Genomic DNA, 23,459 nt, shown 5'->3' with positions numbered 1-23,459 from the left:
CAGTGTTATTCATTTCAAATGTCAGTGGTCATAATGTTATGGCTCATCGGTGTAAACTAGATGTTACAGCCACATTACTTTAAATCTGTTTGCTGCATTATTGTTCTTAGTTCAACCCTCCCCAATACAGCTTGAGGGCCATTTCATTATAATCCAGACTGTTTTGACTGTCAAACCTTGATCCACCAGTACTCCCCACCTTAAGAGGCTTTGTACCTTGACCAGTAATGCAGCCTGATATGTGCTGCTTACCTTGGAGAGCCATATCTCTCTGATAAAAATCTGAGGCCTTCTAAGGGCACACTCGGGCTTCTCCAGGCCTTCTCCAATCACCCCTTGTCTTTGAAGTGTGAACTTAAAAACATTAAAGTGGAGAGGCTGTTGAGCAGTAATGGAACTTCAGTCAAAGCGTTTCTATTTAATTCACCAAAAGCCTCAGCACTGACGTACAATACGATATCATCTCTGAGTCTGGAATGTATTTCCCCCCGCTTGATCAGGCTTAATTTGAAGTTGGAGGCTTTTTTCCTTCGACCTGATGCCAGATCTGATAAAGATGCATGCACAGCCTTCATCTGGCTCAATTTGACATCTAGAAAGCATAAGAAGAGATTTCCTTTCATAAGGCAGAGGTAAATTTATAGTCTGCTAATACAAAGTGCAGTATTTAAGCAGCAGCAGTAGTTTCACACCTCATTGGACAAGGTCAAAATATTGTGGGATATCTTAAAATAATAGGTTGTCATTTGGGGAAAATTTCACTTTCTTGTTGAGAGTATGAGAGGGCCAACATCACTGATATCTGCCCATTAAATATGAAGCTAGAGCTGACAGCCAGTTAGCTTAGCAGAAACTCTGGAAACAGAGGGAAACGGTTAGCACTGCCTCTCCAGCTATAGCTCTAATTAACTAATTATATTTTGTTTGCTTAATATGTATTAGGAGCTAGTCATATAGTCTTAAAAGGCTACTGACTATCTTAGTTTACACTTTACACAAAATAAAATATGAAATTTAGGGAGCTTTGTGGTGTTGGTATAGTAGATTATTTACCCTCTACCAGTCTTGCTATTTCCACATGTTCAGCTAAGTAAGATAGCAGCAGCTGGCAGAGACAAGAGTGGCATCCATCATCTCATTTAACACTTGGCAAGAGGCCACAGCATCATGCTTATTTTTCAGCATACAATGTAATGTCAGCAGTGATCTAAATGCTGTAAAGGATAAAGTCCCTCCTTTTCTATATTAACAGTATTTTAAACAGTCCCCAATGATTTGCTCCTACTCATGGTTAATGTCTGTCAGTTTGTCAGTCCTGGATTAACTTATTTGTCAGTGCCTTAGACCTACACTTGATCTTCAAAAATGATTAAAAACACATTAGGAAAACACATCGCTGCACTGGGTGACATGTTTTTGCATTACAAAACACAAGAGCCTAATATTTGTTCAGAATATCCAGAGATCTTTTGCATGGGCCTTTGACTCTTACTGACTTCCGATGCTGTAAAAAGCGGTGGCTGTTCTGAGCCTTTGGGGCAAAATAAAAATAAAAAAAAATCAGGGTCTGGTGTTTTTTAATGTAGAAACATGTCACTCAGTGCAGCTGTGTGTTTCCCTGATGTGTTTTTAATCATTTTTGAACGTCAATGGAAGTCTAAGGCACTGACAAATAAGCTAATCCAGTTCTGGAAAACTGACAGACATGAATTGTGAGTAGCGGCAAATCATTGTCGGTTTTAGTCTCTGTATGGGGAGTGTTTAAAATACTCTTAATATGGAAAATGACTAACCTTATTCTTTAAATGTTATAAAAAACAAGCTGTTCTCAGGCCAGACAAGTGCAAAGTGCCTTCAGCCAACAGAATTTCAACACAGGGGCTAATAGAGACACTATGCAGTTGACAGTCATTTTAGTCCTGCAGGGCCAGAGGCCAAAGTTCCGCCCGTTTGAGAACAGATCAGATGTTGAGTGCGACAGCTGAGGAGCTGCAGGCTCCCCTCATCCAGCCACTAGATGGAAACAATAACCCTCTGCTCGCCACAGTCACTGGTGCACTCATTTGTTGCATGTTACGCCTGATTCTATCCACCACTTTTATCTTTTTCCTATCATACCAATTCAAGTCATCGTATTTATGGATTCATTGTGTACAATATATGTTTCTTTGTGTTTTTAGAAAAACTGTCCTTCAACTGATCCTCATTCAAACACCTGCTCCCTCTGAAGTGCCTTTTAGCAAGGCAGTGGAACCCCTAGCAGCTGCAGGCGTGCTTTGTTTTGAAAAGAGAACTGACCTGATGACTCAATAAAACGTCACATTGTATTGCATGAAAACCTTAGCAGAAATGGTGACAGAGTAATTATGAGTCAGGATCATTAAAATGCCACTGGGAGTCTCATGTTACCAGAGAAGCACGTTTCTACTACGTTTCTGCAAACATAGTGGAAAAACAAAAGCTACTCAGTGTTTGACTTTGACCAGTAGTGGCAGACTTCTCGATATGGACATAGAGGGAAAAGTTGCCATGCTTTTTAAATTTTCTTCTTTAGTCCTTGTAATTACTTAATTAAGGATACTAACTGCCTCAGCCCTATTTGGTGGTTAACATGACTCTTTGTTTTGCATTATCAACCAGGAATGGTGCAAAGTAACTAAAAATAGTGAGTAAATATATTTACCAAAGTGCTCTACTTAAGTCCAACTCAGGTACTTGTAATTTGTGTGAGAGTTTCCATTTTATGCCAGTTTATATTATTTATTCCACTGTATTTTAGGGAGAAATATTACAAATACATTCATTACAGCTGCAGCTACATGTTTTATTTACAATATTACCAATATATAATACTTTTTACTAGTGCGTCACTGTATTTCAGAAGGAAATGATATTTCTGACCCTAATAGTTCATCGTTATTTTGTACATTAATATGACACTTCACTGATGCATTAATTCCTTAGTAATAATAATAAAAAAAAGGGTGCAGCCAAAGTTAGGTAATGAAAGCAATATTTGTGTCTCATTTTTACACAGAATAAACAATTTGATTGTTAATAGTGGCTGGTTTATCATTTCACAGAACTAGGGGTTTAATTTCCTTTTTACATGTATTTCAAATGTGCCACCCCTCACTGAGTCTGTGCCCCAGCCTGGCCACCCCTTCCAAAATTTTCTAGAGCCGCCCCTGTCCATGTAGCAGGTTAATCTGGCACATCTTATGCTAAGGTATAATTTATATATGTGACTTTTACTAGCATTTTTATTTAAACTTTACTTAAGTAAAAGGTGTGAGTAAAACAAAGCTAGGGGGCAAAAAAGGAGCTGACCTGAAGGAAGTAAATTATTCAAATGCCTTAGCTGAGTAAAGGAGGAAATACCACACAATAAAAAAAAAAGAACAAGTAAGAGTCTTGCATTCAAAATGATATTTAAACATAAATGTATTAGAAAAAGTACCAAAAAGTAAACATTCATTATGCAGAGAGATGTGATCTATGTGTTAAACTATTAGACCATATAACTGAATTATAAGCATCAAGAATTAAAGAACATTTTACTATTCTATTTGGTCGAAACGGAGCCAGTTGTAACTACTTTTTAAACTCTTTGTGTAGAATTAATTTGTGAAGTAACTAGCTGTCAAAAAACGTAACGGACCACAACACAATACTCTGAACTGTGGAGTTAAAGTATGAAGGTCTGTGGTTTGACTTTATGTGCCTAATTAATGAAGGTAGGCTTTTTAGCACTGCTACTTTCAGTAGAACTATTCAGAGCAGAGATGTCGAAGTATTTGACCACCCTCCAGCATCTGTCTGGTAATGTGCCTTGTGTGGTGCTCCGGGTGAAATGTGAGCGTCGCGCAGCGCCCACCCCCTGCGCCTCTCCGTCTCTCCCTCACTGAAGTCCCACTGAGCGGCTCTCAAACTTCAGTGTCGAGCCTGAAAGCGGAGGACGCTCGCCCGGAGCCGACAGACGGACCCGGGCCGGCAGCTACAAACGGCACAAACTGCCGCTTTGATATCTGCGGTTCTTACCGGTCGGTGTGAGGATTGACACTGAACTGTCCGTGTTTGATTTGAATGATTTTCCTCCGTTGTTTGTCGAAGTTTCCTACTGTCGTGTTTCAGTTACGGACCTTTATCTGGACTGTCTCTGGGATTAATCGTCTTAATGCAACACTAAATAATTAAAGCGCTACTTTGTGTGCGCGGCTGTTTGGAGTGTTGTGGACCTGCCCTCGCCATGGGGAAGTAGCGGGGATATCTCTGTCTTTAACATCGGTTTTAAAACACACAACTCAGTTTTTCACTAGCAAAAATGAGCATGGATGGTTGTCCGTTAAAAGTGGCGATTCTTCTGTGGTGCCTGCTGGTGATTTCAGGCTTCAGCTTTGAGATAGACTCCTACGATCTGGAGCGAGGCAGACCAGCCAAGTGCGAGCCCATCGTGATCCCCATGTGCCAGGGGATCGGATACAACCTGACCCGCATGCCCAATTTCATGGACCACGACGACCAGAACGAGGCTGCCATAAAGCTGAACGAGTTTGCCCCACTGGTGGCTTACGGCTGTGACGTGCACCTCCGTTTCTTCCTCTGCTCCCTCTACGCCCCCATGTGCACGGACAAAGTGTCGACCTCCATCCCCGCCTGTAGACCCATGTGCGAGCAGGCCAGGGAGAGGTGTGCCCCCATCATGAAGAAGTTCAGCTACACCTGGCCGGACTCGCTGGACTGCTCCAAGCTGCCCACCAGAAACGACCCCAATGCTCTGTGCATGGAGGCCCCCGAGAACGAAACCAGGGTGGAGGGTAAGAAAGGTGAAGGCATGCTTCCAGTGCCCCCTCGGCCCAGGCAGCCGGGTGCCAACGGCGGCCGCTCACCGGGCAGCGTAGGCTCTTGTGAGAACCCAGACAAGTTCCAGTTTGTGGAGAAGAGCCAGTCATGTGCGCCACGCTGCTCTCCAGCTGTAGACGTCTTCTGGTCCAGACAGGACAAGGACTTTGCCTTTATTTGGATGACATTGTGGTCCATCCTGTGCTTTGTCTCCACTGCCTTCACCGTCCTGACCTTCCTCCTGGAGCCTCATCGTTTCCAATACCCTGAGCGGCCCATCATCTTCCTTTCTATGTGCTACAACGTTTACTCTGTGGCCTTCATCATCCGCTCTGTGGCTGGAGCAGAGAACATCGCCTGCGACCGTGAGCACGGTGAGCTGTACATCATCCAGGAAGGGCTGGAGTCCACCGGCTGCACCATCGTCTTCCTCATCCTTTACTACTTTGGTATGGCCTCTTCTATCTGGTGGGTCATCCTCACCCTGACCTGGTTCCTGGCTGCAGGGAAGAAGTGGGGCCATGAGGCTATTGAAGCCCACAGCAACTACTTCCACATGGCTGCTTGGGGCATCCCTGCCCTGAAGACCATCATCATCCTCACGATGAGGAAGGTGGCTGGAGATGAACTGACAGGGTTGTGTTATGTGGGAAGCATGGACTCTGGGGCGCTCACTGGCTTTGTCCTCATCCCCCTCTCCTGCTACCTGATCATCGGCACCTCCTTCATCCTCACGGGCTTCGTGGCTCTCTTCCACATCCGCAAAGTGATGAAGACAGAGGGCACCAACACGGAAAAGCTGGAGAAGCTCATGGTGAAAATCGGCATCTACTCCATCCTCTACACTGTACCGGCCACCTGCGTCATAGTCTGCTACTTCTACGAGAGGCTCAACATGGACTACTGGAAGTTGAGGGGGCTGCAGATGAAGTGCGGCTCCTTCAGCAGTCACAGCGGCGACTGCTCCCTGCAGACATCTGTGCCCACCGTGGCCGTGTTCATGCTGAAGATCTTCATGTCGCTGGTGGTCGGCATCACCAGCGGGGTTTGGGTGTGGAGCTCTAAGACCCTGCAGACCTGGCAGGGCCTGTGCAGCAGGAAGCTGACTGACAGGACTAGTAGCAGGAAACCCTGCAGTGGCATCAGCTGCAGCAGCACGCACTGCCACTACAAATCTCCCGCTGTGGTTCTGCACATGGCCAAGACTGAGCTGCACTCAGACAACCCCACACATGTCTGAGCACATGCACTCACACTGCCAAATGCAATCACATGCACTCACAAACACCCACATGTACACCTATGCCCTGTCTAAGGAGCTGCTACAGACTTTAAAAGAAGATGAGTGTTTGAATTAAACTGTCAGTTTCTGCTCTGCTGCTGCCAAGGGACACACAGGTACAGGCATCACTATCTATAAACAGTGTTCAATGCATAAATGTTCAGTATTGTTACTCGTGCTTTTCTGTTCATAGTGTTCTGTGTAGTAGACATGTCCACTGTTGCAAAGCAAAAAGCAAACAAACAAACAAAAAAGAGTGGATGAGGAGGCATCTTGGGAAATATTAGTCTGTTCTCCTCCTGGAAAAGAGGCATGATTAACTGTATAAATCTGTATAAATGTTCTATTTATTGTAAATATATTTAATTTAAAGTTCACCTTAGCTCTTTTTGTTTCAATGCATTTGTTAAAGGTCAAGGGAAATGAAGTGCCTTTTATAAGAACTGGTTCTGGCCTTTTGGAAAATAAATTTGTGGAATTCATGTTCAACTTCCTGGCTGCCTGGTGTTATTGTCATCATTTTGGAAGCTGTCTCGCACTGGCTTTTAATGAATATTTAACCATTTTAACAGTTTCAAACAGTTTGAGATTTGATTGTCACAAAGGGTTGTTCATTTCAGCCTGAATCTTCCTGCCATTCTTCTCCTGGGATTCACACTTTTATTTTGTACAGCAGGACTTCCCACCAAGTGTGTTGTCTTCCAAGTGCACGCCACATCCCACAGGCGTCCCCGATGATAATCCTCAAAGAGAATCACTGATGAGTAGTGGTGAACCGTGGCTAGTCTTAATGTTTGCATCATGGTCTTAAAAATGCAGGGAGGTTTGCGGGGGAATATATTTAATTAATGGCTGTTTTAATCCTTCCACAGATCACTGTTGTTGCCCTCTCGCTGCTCCATTTGATCCCTGAGCAAATGCTCAGCACTTTGATTTGAGAGGGCAAATCTGGAGTGGATTTCAGCCTTATTGCATGCTTTCACTGACAGACTGAAAGTTTAGCATAAGCTGTCAAAACTGCGGTTCAATGAGTAGATGGGTTATTAACTTAATATTTAAATTCCTCTGCGGTTTGTGGCTCTTGGAGCATTTTGGTATGAATTAGGGAAATTCTATTACACAAACGATCCAGGTTTAAATGTATGAATTGAATATAGCACAAAGCATTTTGTTTGGCTAAAGAAACAATGCACATTTAATTCTTCCAAAATCACCAGGAGGTAAAAATAGTCAAGGACCGATTCACAGAAGAAGTATGTATGCATGGCATTTCAGTAATAAAGTCCATTTTATTAAGCACAAGAGTTGTGATGTTCTCTGAGAGTGGATAAAAAGTGAAAGTAAATAGCTTTTAGATTACAGGACTTTAACTGTTTAAGTGCCGATGCAAATTGCTGCCACACACAAGTCGTTCCACTGCAAAACATGGTGGAAATAACAAAGTTTGACAGTGGTGGAAATGATTGTTTATTATGCCTGTGTGTGACTGTGTGCTGTCACCAGCAGCAACACATGGGAGGGATAGTACGGAAAAAAACTGTGACGACCAGGAGCTTGTTTTCATTAACATTAGTGCGAACCAGGCGTGTGCTCACTCATCTCCAGAGGTTATTAAGTTGCTTCGCTTTCATTTCTCCACCACTGCAGAGTTAAAGTAAGATCCATGTGCTGCATCGTGCTCCACGCACATGTTAGTATTTATTCACTAAATACACAAATCTAAATCAAAGATACATTATGTCTGTGTAGCAAATTAACCACGTTTCCACTCGGTGCAATGTTGTGTGTTTGAGTGCAATGCCTGAGTTAACTTCAATTACTTATTTCTTCCCTCTGCAGAACAAGATGTGGGTTAACATCCTCCCCTTTTTGTTTTCTTTACTCAGCCACTGTAGACATTGTCCATGGCTTGGCAGGCAAGCGCTGCGAGTCCTGGACTCTGACACTCTGTGGATCACATTTAACTATTAAAAAGGGGCTGTTTTGCTTGGAGACTCAGCCAGTGGTGTTTCAGCCACATGTTCCAGTTCATGGACGCCTGAACAGGGGCACGTGCTTCCTCCCCGGTCTGCACTCCAGTGACACAACCCAGAGAGGCCAAACACTTGCTGTGTGAGACACAAACCAGCTTGTCCCACCTGCGCTGAGCTGTGCCGATTAGATAGGAAGGAGGTAGCTGCAGATGTTTAAGGACAGGGGGCAAGTTTGGCTTCTGCAGCAAAGTTCTGTTGAAACTTTTTCCCCTTTTCAGCATTTCTCTTTTTTTATTTCCATTTCTTGCTGAATATGACTAAGGCATGCTTTAAAAAAAATCACAAAGGTCAACATAAATGACTTGACACAGCAGCAACAGGATGTCTTTGATGTTTCTTTTCTCACATAAATGGATTCAATCGCTACATTTCCAGGTCACTGGCAGCTATTTTTAGCTCTTGTCTCTCTTTTGTGCAGGAAAAAGGAGTAACACAGCACAGTGCTTCAGATAGAGGCAAGAAAGAGCAGTTCATTCCAAAAACAGTTTGTTTGAGCTGTGGTTCTTTTGGCGCCAGAGATGAGGCTGCCGGGAACACCTTCCCTTCACACACACACACACACACACACACACACCTGAGGTCTGAAGTACTGGCACTGCGCCAGCCAATCAGCAGCAAGTGTGCTCTGAAGAAGACCCCACCCCACCTTCCAGTAATGTCCAATTTCAGGAGTAAGGAAGCTCGGTCTCGCTTGAAAGATTTAGTTTGGCTGAGCCTTCACACTGTTTTTCTTCTCCTCTGGCTCTGGAGGTTAAATAGTGTCAGAGTCAGTCGCACTGAGCAGCTACTTTGTCTGGGCCAAATATGAGACTACTCCCAGAAAAGGCAACACTTTATAGGTTTCTCAGGAATATTTCCTCACATCCACTGTGAGTCTAACAGTACATTTAGTGATTCTAAAGCAGTACCTTGCAGGATTTGTATCATTTGTTTTTTGGTCAAAACACCTCAGCGGTTATCCCACTTTAGCCCCTGACACCATGTTTTTGTCTGCTAGGGGAGAAATCCCTCCATCTGGTCATGGGTCTGATTAAAGGCAATCATTATGTCATCAGGGTGCCTCCCTCATAGACTTAAACCCTTCCTCAGCCCTGAGGGGGGAAAAAAGAGAAAATAAAGCATCCTTCATTACTCTGCCCTCCCTCCTTCTGCAGGCCTCCACCCCCCCATTGAGCACTATCCCTTTCCTCTGCTGTTTTGATGTGTAAATGAGCGTATTGAAAATCTGCAGGCCCCCAAAGAGATGCTTTCCATGAAAATGCAGCAGTCAGAGAGCACCAGAGTTCACACAGCTCACCACTCCTCGCAAACCGGACAACAATCAGACACCCAGTATGCTGCCGCTGTCTCGCCTTGTTAGAGCAAGACACAGACATGTAAAATCACACAGGCGCACACTGACTCATATCATTATGTAGACATAAACATTTACATGGTGACATTTGAGAAGAATCTGCTCCAGTGGTAAAAAGGGTGAGTTTGAGAATCTGGCTTTACGGTGACTTTTTACTCAAATGAAGACACAGTGTCAAGCATCTGACGCGGCTGAAGAGACACAGCAGCTGAACTTTTCTGCAGCATTTATCACGTCACTGAAATGAAAGGAGACATCCTGAAAGATTAGAAGTCTGTTATTGAGTGCCGGGATTGTTCAGTGCCTTGGAATTTCAGATGTGTCAGTAAGGAAATGTTTAAAGGTTCTCACTGTTTTCAAAATAACCTATTATGCAGTAATGACAATCAGGAGTTAATATAAACCAAAAGTCTTCTTTCTATTCCATCTCTATTTGTCTAAGACCCATCTGTCAGGACTCATTGTTTTTTAATCTTGAAACACTGGTATAGTTTCTCTTAACATTAAAGAAAATTGATTATTTCTCCTTTTTATAAGTTTATTTGTATTATAGCAGGTTTTCATCTGACTATAGCAACTTGTTCCCTTTTAAAAGACAAAATATTTAGCCTTAATAACAGACAGATGGATTACTGGATCACTGCAACACAGAGTTTTTCTTTAAGTTCTAACTGTATGTGATGTAAGCTGAAGGACAAATTGTAACTCTTCTGTCTCAATTTCCAGAAGTCATGCTTTCATTATCATCTAAAGAGGGTTAGAGACATGCACTGGAAAGAACGTCCTTTAGAATTCAAATCAGAATGAACCATAAATTAAACATTAGGCAAAAATGACTCAAATTAAGATTTTACTTTGACTTAACATATTCTTTAATTCTGACATGTTTAAAAACATAATCATAGTGCTTGGAATAATAGTATGTATATGACTGGCTTACAAATGTCACAAATCACGCCATGTGGCTTAAGATGAGCACAGAGAAAGGTTCCCTCTTCAGCAGATGAATGTGAAAACAGTCAAAGTTGTATCGCACTCTGCAGGTGCATCATTCTGTAAGATGAGGGTCAAACATCAGAGAAAAGCCACAAAAAAGGTAAACACACTTTTGACTGGAAGGGGACTTGAACATCAATTTAAAAAGTCTAGAAGCGAGCACCGGAGCTTGTAAACACTGGCACACTTCAGGCACATTTTAGGAATGTAGCTGGTGAGCAAATGACATTTTATTTCATCAGCTTAACAAGAAGCTGTGGGTTGCTTGGCATACAATTTAGCAAAAAAAACAAACAAACAAACAAAAAATTATATAGAGAGGGTTTCTTTGCAACACTGATGCTTTCATTTTACCTTGAGCAGTGAGTTCAAACCAACAGAATAACAACAACAGAGGCTGCAGAGTGACTGTCTCTCTTTAACAGTGTGTCTCGACACCACTAAACAGTTTTGTTTCAAAGAGATGTGTACAGTTTCGAATGACATCTAGAGCTTGTTCCTACAAAGACTGAATACACTTAAAGTTACTGGGACAAATTAAGTGATGCCATGTCAAATGTCAAAGATGGAGGCAGTTCACAGGTTTGTGTCGAGCTGGTAACAAGGAGGACTAAAGGCAGTGCAGATTATATTAGGAACAGTGCAGGAGAAAGTTTTTAAAAAATCCTTTTAGCTTATTGCAGTATCTTTTTCCCAGTTTTTTCATGCCCTTTGATCAATAAGCAGAAGACAGAGAAGTAAAGCTTTCTCATCCCTCTGTACTTATTCCGGTGCTCTGCCTGTGGCTGAAGGAGAGATGAATCAGTGAACAGAGGGAGGTTCCAACGCTCGCTAGTGCTATCTGAAACCAACAGCATTGCTGTGATCACTGCTAATCTCCTTTGCCACTAAGCTGCCATCTCCTCAAATACATTCATCTCATTTCCAAAAGTGTTCACAGCCTCTTCTTCCTTTCTAATTGGGTACCGTCAAGATTTCAGAAGTCACACTTCTGGGTTCTGTGGCAGGCGAGATTGGTCTTTGAGCTCGAGGGTCAGTGATGGCAAGTATTTGTTTGAGGGTTAAATCACAGCAGACCTTTCATCATGTTGTTATGTTGCACGATCAGAGGCTTGGGATTATGTAGGTCAGATGTTGGAGAGTGAGCGCGCCCCTTTTATAGCTGCCATTTTTATTCAGTTGCTAGGCAGCACCCGCTCTAATCTCTTGTACCAAAGAGTCTCTCTCTAGAGAAAAAGAGAGGGAGCAGGAGTTACAAAGGCTGAAAAAAAATGTGAAAACAGCATCAACAAAGAACACAAACCTTTGCAAAGAGTGCTTTCAGAAACACTCTAAAGGGAGGGAGTGGAAAAGGACAGGATGTGGGAGTCGAAGTTCGGCCCTGAAACCTGCTCTGGCCCTCCTGAACATCTTAAACCCCTGAGGTTTTGTTTGTGCCATTGACTGAATGGATGATCACACAACTCCAACAGCAGGGGAGATTTAACAACCAAACCTGTGCCCCTTTGCAAAAGCTGGGAAATGTTATTTTAGTGCTTAGGTATGAGCACGTAACATCTTTTGAGTCTTGAGTCTACAGTAGCTTCTTAAAACAAGTGCAAATGTTCCAGTGGGACAGTGAAAGCAGGGCAGTTGATGTGAAGTTTGGCACAAGTTGTTTGTCAGCAGGCACTGAAATGGATCAGAACCACTCAGATCCAGGACCATCTGGCTAGTGTGTCTGTTGTCACACTGCCACTGCTCCATCCTAAATGTGCTCATGTCACGCTTCGCCATCAAAGGCTCACCCCTTGGCTCTGTGTTCTAAAAGAGGAGGCACATCCACCCCCAACCCCCACCCCCTACACACTGATCCTCTCCCTCCCACCTTGGCTCAGGGCTCAGTAAAGATCTGTTATTCTTCATTGCATTTCACACTCTTTGATTTGGAGTTCTGAAATTGTTCTTGTCTGTCATTTTCACTGTCTTTTAAAAAAAAAACTTATTTCATTTTTGACTGTCTTTATATATGAAGTTTCCAGATGATGTGCACTTTGCAGTCTTCCCACTGTAGCACTGCTGGATCTGATGCTGCCTATAATCATTTGTAAAGTACCTTCTTGTGTTCTTTCCACTTTTGCAGACAGAGAAAGCCAATAACTGTCTGTAAGGAAATAATTTTACCTAATTTTGGTACCTTTTGGGAAATACACTGTTTCTCTTTCTTACCAAGAGCTAGATGACAAGATTGATAGCAGTCTTGTGCCTCTGTCTGCCTACCAGCACCTCTAATGCTCTGATAGCAGTCTTGTGCCTCTGTCTGCCTACCAGTACCCCTAATGCTCACTATTTAATATATCTCATTTGTTTAACCCATACAAAATAACTTAACTGGCTGTAGCTTGATATTTAGCATACAGACATGGTGTGGTATCTGCAATAGAGCTCATATTTTTGTAAACTGTTTTCAAAAACTGAATACTTGCTTTCTTGCCAAGATATGAAACATACCACTCTCATGTCTGTGTGCTAAATATAAAGCTGGCTTTGCTTATAGACTGGAAGCTAATATACACAATCAGCTTGACTCTTTAAAACTGAAAAAAGAAAATAACTATATTAAAGTTTCTGTTTCACAGGAGGTTATGTAAACTTACCTTTTATACACATTAAATAAACAAGATACAACATGCTAGCTGTTCCTCTGTTTCCAGTCTCTATGCTAAGCTAGCTATGCATAGCTGCTAGCTGGTAGCTTGATATTTGCTTCATTGTTGTGATGCTAGTATCAATTTTGTTATCTAACTCTCATCAAAAAGGCAAATAGGTTTATATCCCAAAACATCAAATTATTCCTTTAAAGGAAACATTTGCACTTATGTACAAATAATAGATAAATAATGGAGTTTGAGAGTGGGGTACATGTACAGTAGCACTAAAAGGTGATTTTATTCCTCCAGACTGTATCAAAGTCCTTTGAGAAATATTAATTACAGAGAAGTTGTTTGGCACCTCTGTGTGTGTGTGTGTGTGTGTGTGTGTGTGTGTGTGTAAGAGGTTCATGGTTTCTCCACATAAATGTGTTAACTCACATTTGTACTCTTTACACATGGAAGTAGCTGCTGAGGTTGTCCAGGGTTGTTTGTATTTTGTGAACAAAATGAGACAGAAAATTCAATGGGACATTTTGGGGCAGTTCAAACACATTTGGCCAAAAACATTTCCTGTCATCAATTAAGCTCCTTTTGACTGTTGACTCAGACTGGTCACTGTACATTAGCCAGTCTGTATAGTAAAGGGAACCATCTGGGGCCACACTCGATCTAACACTGAACCTTTTGTCAAGGTCTCAGTACCCCCTTTAAGTAAAATAAAAAGTCTTGTTACATGAGAGATGCTCTTTGTGTGGAAGCAGACATTGTTCTTATTGTAGCATGTCAAAGCTGACATGCCAGGTCTAACAGTGTTGAATAAACTGTGGTTTGTGTATATACTGTAACTGTAGGCTGTGGAAAAGGAGCAAGGCAGCAGTATGTGATGATCTTGGCAACTGGTGAGGATTTGGCATGCAGAGCAAGAGCTAGAGCAGCAGTACCGCATGCAACCCATAATTACTGCTTGTAGAGCAGAGAGGGAGAAAACCTGCAAGGTTCATCCTTCCTGTTCACACCCCGTCATGCATCAGCTGGCAAGATCCTTGTGTTGTTATGGTCATGAGACATATCCTGTGTGCGTTTTGGGGTTGCATCTGGCTTGTTTACAGCCCAGGATAGAGCCTCATTAAGTGGAACATGGATCTAGGCGGATGTGTATATATGTAGGGGGGCCTTACGTGCCTATTAGTGGGGCCAGTGTGTAGTCTCAAACCAGAACCCAACTGGGCCAGGTGCTCTTTATTACAGCTGGAATCCACAACACAGCTAAACAGGGCTAACTCATTAGCAGAGTGTACAGCGTTATGTGTTATCCACAATAATTTGTATGAACATTGGGTAAAAAAATAACACTGGTGTTAATATATTACATAGTTTTTTTTTGTTTGTTTGTTTACTAAACAAACCCCATAAACAGCCCAAAACTAACGTGTTATTCTCTCAATACTTTACAACTTCCCTACCCAATCTGAGGCTCTCAATCCCAAACATATTCATTCATATTGAAGGTGTAAAGCTTTTTAAATGTATCACAAATAGTTTTTTTTCTTAAAGCTTGAATAATTCTCTTAAACAGCTGGGCTTTGTAGTTTTTATTAAATGTTACCCAAACAGGAGTAAATGATGTGTTTGTTGGGGACTATTTTCAACTGCAAATGAATACACATTAATTGCTCGAGTGAATATTTACAACAGTAAGAATGTGGTGGTGTTCATCACAATCAAAGAACATGCCAGAGTGCAACCATGTCACTCACTGACTGTTTATAATAGTTTTTTAGACAATGGTGAAACTATGCAGCATAGTTAAATAAGACATCAGACTTTGGATACACAGACAATACTTGTGCATACTTATGTTTTAAGAAAATAAATAACTGAGAAGTTCATTTCACAGTGTGAATATGGGCACTACACACAGACCAAGCCAGAAATAAGACTGAAAACAATTTAAGCAGCCTCAAGTGTCCTTGGTTCATCATTTCTTTCTTTTTATGCATGTGTAAGAAGCCCTTCTTCAGTCATTTTTGTGTGTGCACAACCATGAGGCCCTTACAATTGATGGGCCCCTCACAGAGCAGCACCTACATGAATTCCACTGCAGCTCCAGCGTGAAGTGTCCAGCAAAGACTACAGCTGTGCAGCAGAGGACAAAGCAGAGAGGGATTAGTGTCTCCTACATTTCTGCTCATGCTCACTCACACTATGTAACACTCAACATAATCAAACACTCACCCAGTGTGACACACAACACAACCAAACACTCTTCTGAGGCTATGCTACTAAAACAAACTCCGTGCTGGAACCCCACAGGGTGAGGAGAGTGGAGTCAAGGAGCTGAGGAGGCGGATGTGAGGGAGACCAAGAACCCATGGTGTTTATGCTGAACAGCCAGAGAGTGGGAAATACACAGTACACGATCCCTGTGTTTTTCTTACCCCGACTAATTCGACAAAACAACAGAGGGAGCAGATTCCCTTACAGAGAAAGCTGCCACTTAGATATTTGTCCTTACTAAAGCAAACATCTGGCCCCAGCAGGCTCTTTTCATAGAGCAATATGAGTGGGTGTGATACTGTGCTACATTTATTTGGGTGTTAGGTTTTAATTAAAAGTGAAAGTAATGCCTGCCAGCCAACCCCTTCAAGCTTTGTCTAGCTCCCGAGTTTCATCTGAGTGTGGGGTGAAGAGAGAAAAGCATAAATAGAGAAGAAGCGAGAGAGAGACAGATGGCAGAAAAAATAAGAAAATAGACAAACAAATGCAGAGACATGTAGAAGAAGAGATACTGGCAGGAGATAGAGTTTAATTGACCAGCTCAGGAGGTGCTCAGGGTGTGAAATTTCTCCTTTCTTGCTGTTTGTTTTCACATTCATTCAGATGGAACAGCCTAAGTTACAGACAAAGTGCCTGTTGCCCCCGCACACAGAGGAGGGCGTATTGCTTACACAAAAATCTGCTTACCCTCCAGAGGCTGGTTTTCCAGAAGCACCCTTGCAAAACAAGATCACCTCTGTCAACTGGTTCAGAGCAGGAAGAAGCCAGGAAAACCAAAGGGCAATTTCTAACATCCCTCCATCTCGTTTTGTAGTTTTCATGTTTTTGAGAAGTGTCTATCTAGTGGTTCTCTCATGAAGTTAAAGCGAGTCCTGACACTGCTGCAGACTTTACAATGTGTCAGAGAAGTGCTTTATGAGTGCGCTCATGTTGTGTTTACTAGTCACCTCTGGATACAAAATGCTGGGGAACAATTTATGAGCTGGCACATGGATTCCCTCATTACCTGAAACACACTGTTTGTAGCAACACAGGCAATAAAGCTAAACCTTACTTCTATCAGTTATAACTGCCTTTAGGAGGGAGAAAGGGTGAGAATGAGCTTCAGTGCCCCCACGTCATAAATGTTCCAGACTACTTTTAATTAAAACTGGAGCTGGTTTTCCTGCCACAGAACCAGAAAGTTAAGAGTACCGTATTTCCCAAAGTGTGGAACTATTCCTTTAAATGAATGATTTTTTTGTATTTACAAAAGGTTATTCAAATATATGATCATTTAGATTATAACATTTTTGTTATAAAGATTTCCTCTTATTTATTTGCATGGCCCGTTTAGGTTCCTAACTATCAAACAATACATATTTTATTCAACTCTCCTTATATTCGTAAAAGCATCCAGGATTTTACTGTATAGTACTTTAGTAGGATAATCTTTTGGCTTGTTCTCTTACTGTGACCTACCATTGGCTCTCACCATTTGAAAAACCACTTGTCTCACGTCGTATCCCTGACAGATGTCTAGCGCAAGGCTAAGTTAATGAGTCTCACCCCACCTAACTGCCTGGTGGGCTCTTTGCTAGAAAGACTGTGGGCTATCATGTGTTACCTGGCTGTGCTCTCAATGAGAGAGGATGTTCACTGGTGGCAAAGCACCCACCCGTCCTCTGGCATCAGTCCGAGCCAGGGAAGGTGGCACAAAGCCTGGCCACAGAGTGTTCCAGAGTCCAGAGGGAACCAGAAGGCATTAGCCAGTGTGTGGAGGCCGTCCCTGAATCACACACCTGGGCTGAACTTGTAAACTTGAATGGAAATCTTATGCAGAGAGCAACACAGGGAACACAGGAAAAAATTCTTTCAGGAATAAAAGGGAGAATTGTTGTCAATGTAAAAGCCAGAGGATCTCAAGGAAAAACCCCGGTGCCGTGCAGAGTTCCCTCCTGGCTGATTGGAGTTCACCCAACATGTGTGTGTAGGTGTGTGTGTCCCTACTGGCTCCTGTCTGCCGTCCGTCTGCCTCCCCTGGATTGGCCTGCTGTCGCCTTCACAGTGAAGGGCCACTCAGCTTGGGTGGATATTCTTTCCCTCACATCTGCTATGAATTTACCAGAGCTAAGTCATTCAAAGGCTCCTTTATGGAGCCCTATGATTAAGACACATGCGCACCTTGACACACACACACACACACACACACACACACACACACACACACACACACAGGTTCATATTCAGATACATAGTATGCATTTTCATATACACTCGCCTTTTATGGGTTTTTTCTTTCCCTTATAATTAAATACACACTTATGTTCACACCTCCAGATTACAAAAATTTGAACTTAAGTCAGCCCCAACATCTGCAGCTCTTTTTTTTTGGTGAATCATCCATGTATGGTATAGTGGTGCACAGGTGGTCACTGGACCATTACACTCTGTAATCTATTTATTACTGACATCGTTCTCACCAGACATATGCGCGCTCCAGGGGAACATGAACTGTGATCTGAAGTGAAAGACGACATAATTCACGATCGCTGTGCAGTGATTTAATTCTGTAAATTCTACTTTGAGAAAACAAGGCCTCATCTGGTGTGACAAGAAATGGCTCTACTACTAATAACAAATAAAGTGTTTAATGAGGAAACTCAGATGTTTGCCAGCTCTGCTTTGTAAAAAAAAAAATCCAGACCAAAGACATAGAAACAATTTATTTAATGCAATAAAAATTCTGAAAGCTGGATCATTTTCTTGCCTGGAGTTACATAAGAGGCTCAATACCACTGTCATGTCTTTACCACCACCTGTAGGCAGTTAGCTTAGCTTGGCTCTGTCCAAACAAACAATCAGTTACTTTATTTGTCCCCAAAGGATAACTAGCTATGACACACAAAATACACACAAGAATACAAGCTCAAAAACACAATAAATAAAAATGATACAATTATTTATGTCACAATTCCCTTATGGCACAAGGAGTGAAGGAGCTTTTGAAGGTCTTCATTTTGGCTAGCAGGATCGTTAATACACAAATGGAACAACAAAATTTGCCTGCAGCGTCTCCAAAGTTTGTTTTTCATTAACATGTAATATCTGTTTTTTTTTTTTTTTATTCATACAAGAAGCTGTTACTTGACCTGTTTGTATTTTGTTGTCCTTGTACCCTTGGACAGGCTTAGCTTAGGGAACAGGGTGAAACAGCTAGACTAGCTCTGTCGAAATGTTACAAAATCTGCCCACCAGCTTCTCAGAAATTCACTAATTAATGAATTTGTACAAAAACTGAAGAGGAAGAAGCTAATTACTGGCTTTCAGCAAGAGAGCCAATAATTGTGGGCCTGTTTTCTAAACTGTCAAACTAGTTTATTTCTTTAAGAAATTTTGAAACAAGTGTACTATAGTTTGTCTAACAGTACAAACAAAAGCCAAATTAGCACCTTTTAAATTCATTAACACGTTATATCTCTGGAAGTGGTGCTGCCCAGAAATAGTTCACATAGTGCAAATTAACCAAACCTTATTGTTAACACTAAATATGTGCAGATAAAATATACCAAACCCATACTGTGCAAATAACTTTACACAATACAACCAAACCTGTGTTTTGCACAATGGTGTAATTTCAGTTTTACAATGTTTTGTATTAATGTAAATAAGAGACAGTGGTACAACTAAATTAGGCTAAGTGCAGCTCTCGGTCAGGTGCACGTGTTCTGATAGAAATCATTGTAAGCTAATTTTGGCACAATGACTCATCGAGCCTACTCAAAGTTACCTCCTAACACATCCACTGTTAAGCTTTACAAACAATCCAAAGATGCAGTATACATAAGCCTCTTTAACATTTGGAATCACTGCCTTGACTGAATGGGAAGATAAAGCCACAGAATGAATCGTGAAAGGCCTCTGCCCACTTATTACATCTACAAGTTTGGCTGCCTTTCATCTTCCCTGTTGAGTGCTCATCCAATTGTTGCTGCTGTCATGTCTGGATTCCCGAGTTCAAAGAAGTGCCTGTGTGATTCTGGGGTTATTCTCTCTGGTTGCTTTCCAGATTGCCTTGAACATTTTTCAAATTGGCGCCTTCATATCATTTTTAAATTAAAATATTATTGATAAAAGAGGGAAACTGTGTGTGCAGGGATGTCCTATATTTACCTGTCTGATGAAAAGCCAGTTGTAAAATATAACCACTGTGAGGAGGCCAAGTGTGTATTTTGGCACTGATGTGTCTGCCTGCAGTCATGGCAGAGAGGATATATGACTGATATGTAAATGCTGCTGTTTGGAGCCTTGTCTACAGGAAACCTCAGACTGTTTCAGAAGAGTGCACGATCCCCTGTGGGATGAGAGCTTTGTGTTCCCAGGAGGAGAGTATCCTCTGAACTCCTCTGTTTCAGCACTCCCTCACTTTTCTCCCCTCTTGCTTTGGTTATATCATCAAAGGGAGAAGACGTACATCAGTGGAGAAAATTGGGAGAGAAGGCTCTGTTTTGTGAATAATACATTAATAACCATTTGTACCAGCACTTAAAGCAGAAAAGAGAGAGAAATTTAGGGCATGTCACCACCTGGGTCATATAAGTTGGTTTTGGCATTCAATTTCCAGGTCACTTTTATGAATGATTATGTTACTTCGCTTCTGTCTGTTCTGACAGACTGTTGGGATTTTTCTTTTCCCCCCTTGACCTCAATTTCTCTGTGTACATGCATCATTCATGCAGCTGCCAGCATGATAGACGTCTGACTAAGCTCATTCTGAAGCGTGCCGCGCTATGCCGCAAATCGAGTTTATGCTACCGGCTCCTGCAGGAGAGCTTGATTCGTTGTGTGTTGTGTTGTGTGACAGCACCGCTGGGACAGGTGTCAAAAATGTAGGCCTTAGTGTAACCTTGTCTTAAGCTGAAGACCTTTTCGAAAGCAGGGAGATGTTTATTTAGAGTTGAGTGTCTCAGGTGCAGGGTCAAACCTTTTGTTAGTTTAAGTTTTAGGGAGACAGAAGGAAGCAGAACAAAATTGGTCACCTTATTAAATTATTTTTCATTAATTGTTCATTGGAACCCATTAGCTTCCTATAATCCAGTTGTTATTCTTCATGAAGTTCACAAACATAATAGACAAATGAGTAAGTACAGACCTTAGCAGTTCATTTAGTTAAGAGATACAAAAAGCAAAGTAGCAAGTATGTATGCATGAAAAATAAGAGAAAACACATACACAGATCTCTATGGATATTAAATTGACAAGCAATAGAACAAAACAGTGCCACTCTGCAAAGCAAGTAATGTGCATTTCACCTCACAGTCCTGGTCACAGCCCAGGTCTGGTGGAATGAGAGCACGAAACACACTTGTTCCGTCTTTGCCAGATGCCCCCTGCACTGACTGGGACTTGAGGTAAATATTTGCAGGGTGGACTGCTCTTATGCACACACTGTGTGGATGGCCCCTTCATACATTGCTGCTGTAAGTTTGTGCAGGGTTCAGAGATTACTCTGCACATGGCCTGTTTGCTTGTTAGAGCAAGGGCACCTGCTGCTGATCCACCTGCTTTAACCCATCAGTCAGACTGTTATATAACACAGTGAAAAACCTATTAACGGTCATATTTCTAAAGAATTCAGAATGAACAATACCTCATGTTTCATGAGTTTGAGAAGGCCTTGAAGATAGACTGGTGACCTGTCCAGGGTGGACCCCGCCTCTCGCCCAGTGTCAGCTGGGATAGGCTCCAAGCCCTCGTGAACCTATTTCGTAATAAGCGGTATAAATAATGGATGGATGGATAGAAAAGACCCTGATATACCCATTCAATTTCAGAAAAGTGCTATATCACGTCTATATTTTATTCAAGTTAAGAAACAAGTCCTTTAATACTGAAAAGACTAAACCTCCTAAGAGCAAAGATCTGCTCAAGAGTTAAGTTCATCTGTATGTCAGTTTTGGCTTTAACCCACTGCAGCTAATTTGGATTCTATGTGATGATGCAGATGTTTCTGACAAAAGAGTCCATGCCAGAGAGTAAGACAACAGTTTTATTTTATTAAAAAGTCTAATTGTACATCAATCTGTGGTCATGGCTAAGCCCGTTTCCCTCCCCGTTCATGGTCTTCTCACAAGGTTTAGAGATGGCAGTGATGTCTCTGTCTGACCTGGGCATGTCCCATCAGCTCAACACAAAACAGGGGAGAACTACGGTCTTCGTCCATAGCATTTATTGGAAATTCTTTACATGTGAATCTTCCGAACCGGCCCAAACCCAGCTTTAGAGACTATAAATATACATATAAAAAGTGTAAAAGACTTATGCAGTTCCTCCAAGAATAATGAAAGCATTTACAGGAAGTTCTCAATTTGAAAAGGGGGCAGTCACCTTTTGTTGTTTGTTCAAATATGAAAACAGTAAAAGTGATTTTAGGTTAATCATGTCAGCAACAAAGAATTTAAACAAAAATAAGGGGGTGGGGGGCAGAGAAAGCCAATCAGTGGCCCAATTAAATCAATTAAGTCTTGATGAGAAGAGCAAAGACAGAAAAAGGGCAAAGCAACACGCAGTGCTGGCAACTTCGCCACGAACTACAGAAACTTCTGAACATAGAGATTCATTTAGTGGTCGATTTTAAACGTAAATCAACTTGCTGCAGCAGTTTTCCTGTCAGGTGTGTATCAGCATTATGAAACTCCCTTCAGTGAGTCGGGTGTCACAGCAGTGCACTGCACACAGTAGTATCACTGTATTACTTGCTAGGGACAAGACGATTGAGTATGCAGGAGTAGAGCGCCACCTGGTGACTTAACCAAGACATGGTGGGACACATTCAATAGCCTCTGAGGGGCTCATCACTAATTCCACTTAAATGACCAAACAGGGATATTAGGAGATTGTTACAAAATGTACAAACAAGATATGACTTCTGCTGTGACACCAAAAAGGAAAATAACTATAGAAAGCCCTGGTTAAACCTTGCAGTTTACTGGATATGTTTAAGACCAACTCATCATTTACAGTATCAAACAAAAAGTGCAAAAGGGAAAAAAAAAAAAAGCCTGTTTGCCATTTTAAATGCGGTTTACAAATGTTTATGCACATTATTTCAATAAACTGTGGCCCTGCAGCTGCTGCACCTTACACAAATGAAGTGCAAACTGATAGAGCACTGAGGTACTGGGTATTTTTCAAGTGGCAGGGCACTACAGAGGAGGAACGGCTGCTCAGCTCTACACACCAAGAAGGAGACTCCAAACCCCTGCTTTTGGAAAAACAATCTTGGCACCAAGTGCCGAGATGAAACTCCTTTTTTAGCACTAGAATTACTACATGTGTGAGCTGCAGTCTGAGCTGTTGACAATAGATCTAATCCTGGGCTGGGGGGGGAAAAAAAAAAAAAAAAAAAAAGCTACAGCTAGTAAAAATCCTAACATGTTTATCTATAGACTTGCATTTGACCAGAGTGAGTCTTGGTGGCAAAATGCTTAGTTTTTAAATTGGTGAAAAATGTTGCAATGTTATAAGCAAAGAAAGACTTCACATAAAGTTTTGGCTACGTGGACACAGCCTCTTTCACAACTAGTGCCTTTTGTCAGTAAAATCACGCTGACCTGCGAGCTGGACAAACACTTTACACCTACTTATCCTGAAATATCCCAAGGAATATGAATGAAGACAGACCTCTGACTACACTGTACTGGGGTTTGGGGTACACAAAAAAAATAAAAGGTGTTCTCAGGACGTCTCAAGTCAAATTACACTTGCATGTGAAGTTGTCAGCGTCGAACTGAAATTCAAAAGTAGCCTTAAGAGATATGAGGACCTCGCCATTATCTCAAATGTCTCGTTTCTTGGTTTGGGGAGGGGAGGGGGGAAAAAAAAAGAAAAAGATACTGAATATGTTACAAATATAAATCAGTTTTCTTTTTTCATGTTTTTCAAAAATACGAACATAAATTCATTAACATAAAAAAGTTCTTCTGAGGTTGTGTGAGGAGATGGAGGGCTTTTGATCTTTTTTTTTTTTTTTTTTTTTTAGAGGGGGGGGAAAAATTATTAAA

General features: G+C 41.7%; 1 protein-coding gene across 1 annotated transcript; it reads left to right on the top strand.

The window, feature by feature from the left end:
- Positions 1-4,002: 4,002 nt before the first annotated feature.
- On the top strand, positions 4,003-6,572 carry fzd9b (frizzled class receptor 9b). The gene has a single exon (XM_020618153.1). The coding sequence runs from the start codon at positions 4,325-4,327 to the stop codon at positions 6,080-6,082; it is 1,758 nt and encodes a 585-aa protein (XP_020473809.1). The 5' UTR covers positions 4,003-4,324; the 3' UTR covers positions 6,083-6,572.
- The last annotated feature ends 16,887 nt before the right edge of the window (positions 6,573-23,459 follow it).

The sequence above is a fragment of the Monopterus albus genome, unplaced genomic scaffold (genome assembly GCF_001952655.1).
Source record: "Monopterus albus unplaced genomic scaffold, M_albus_1.0 scaffold202.1, whole genome shotgun sequence".
NCBI classification, from domain to species: domain Eukaryota; kingdom Metazoa; phylum Chordata; class Actinopteri; order Synbranchiformes; family Synbranchidae; genus Monopterus; species Monopterus albus.
Note: the sequence above shows the minus strand (reverse complement) of the source record. Positions and strands in the feature narration are given on the sequence as shown.

Coding starts and splice junctions, on each gene's coding strand:
- fzd9b (XM_020618153.1), top strand. CDS start 4,325: ATGAGCATGGATGGTTGTCCGTTAAAAGTGGCGATTCTTCTGTGGTGC.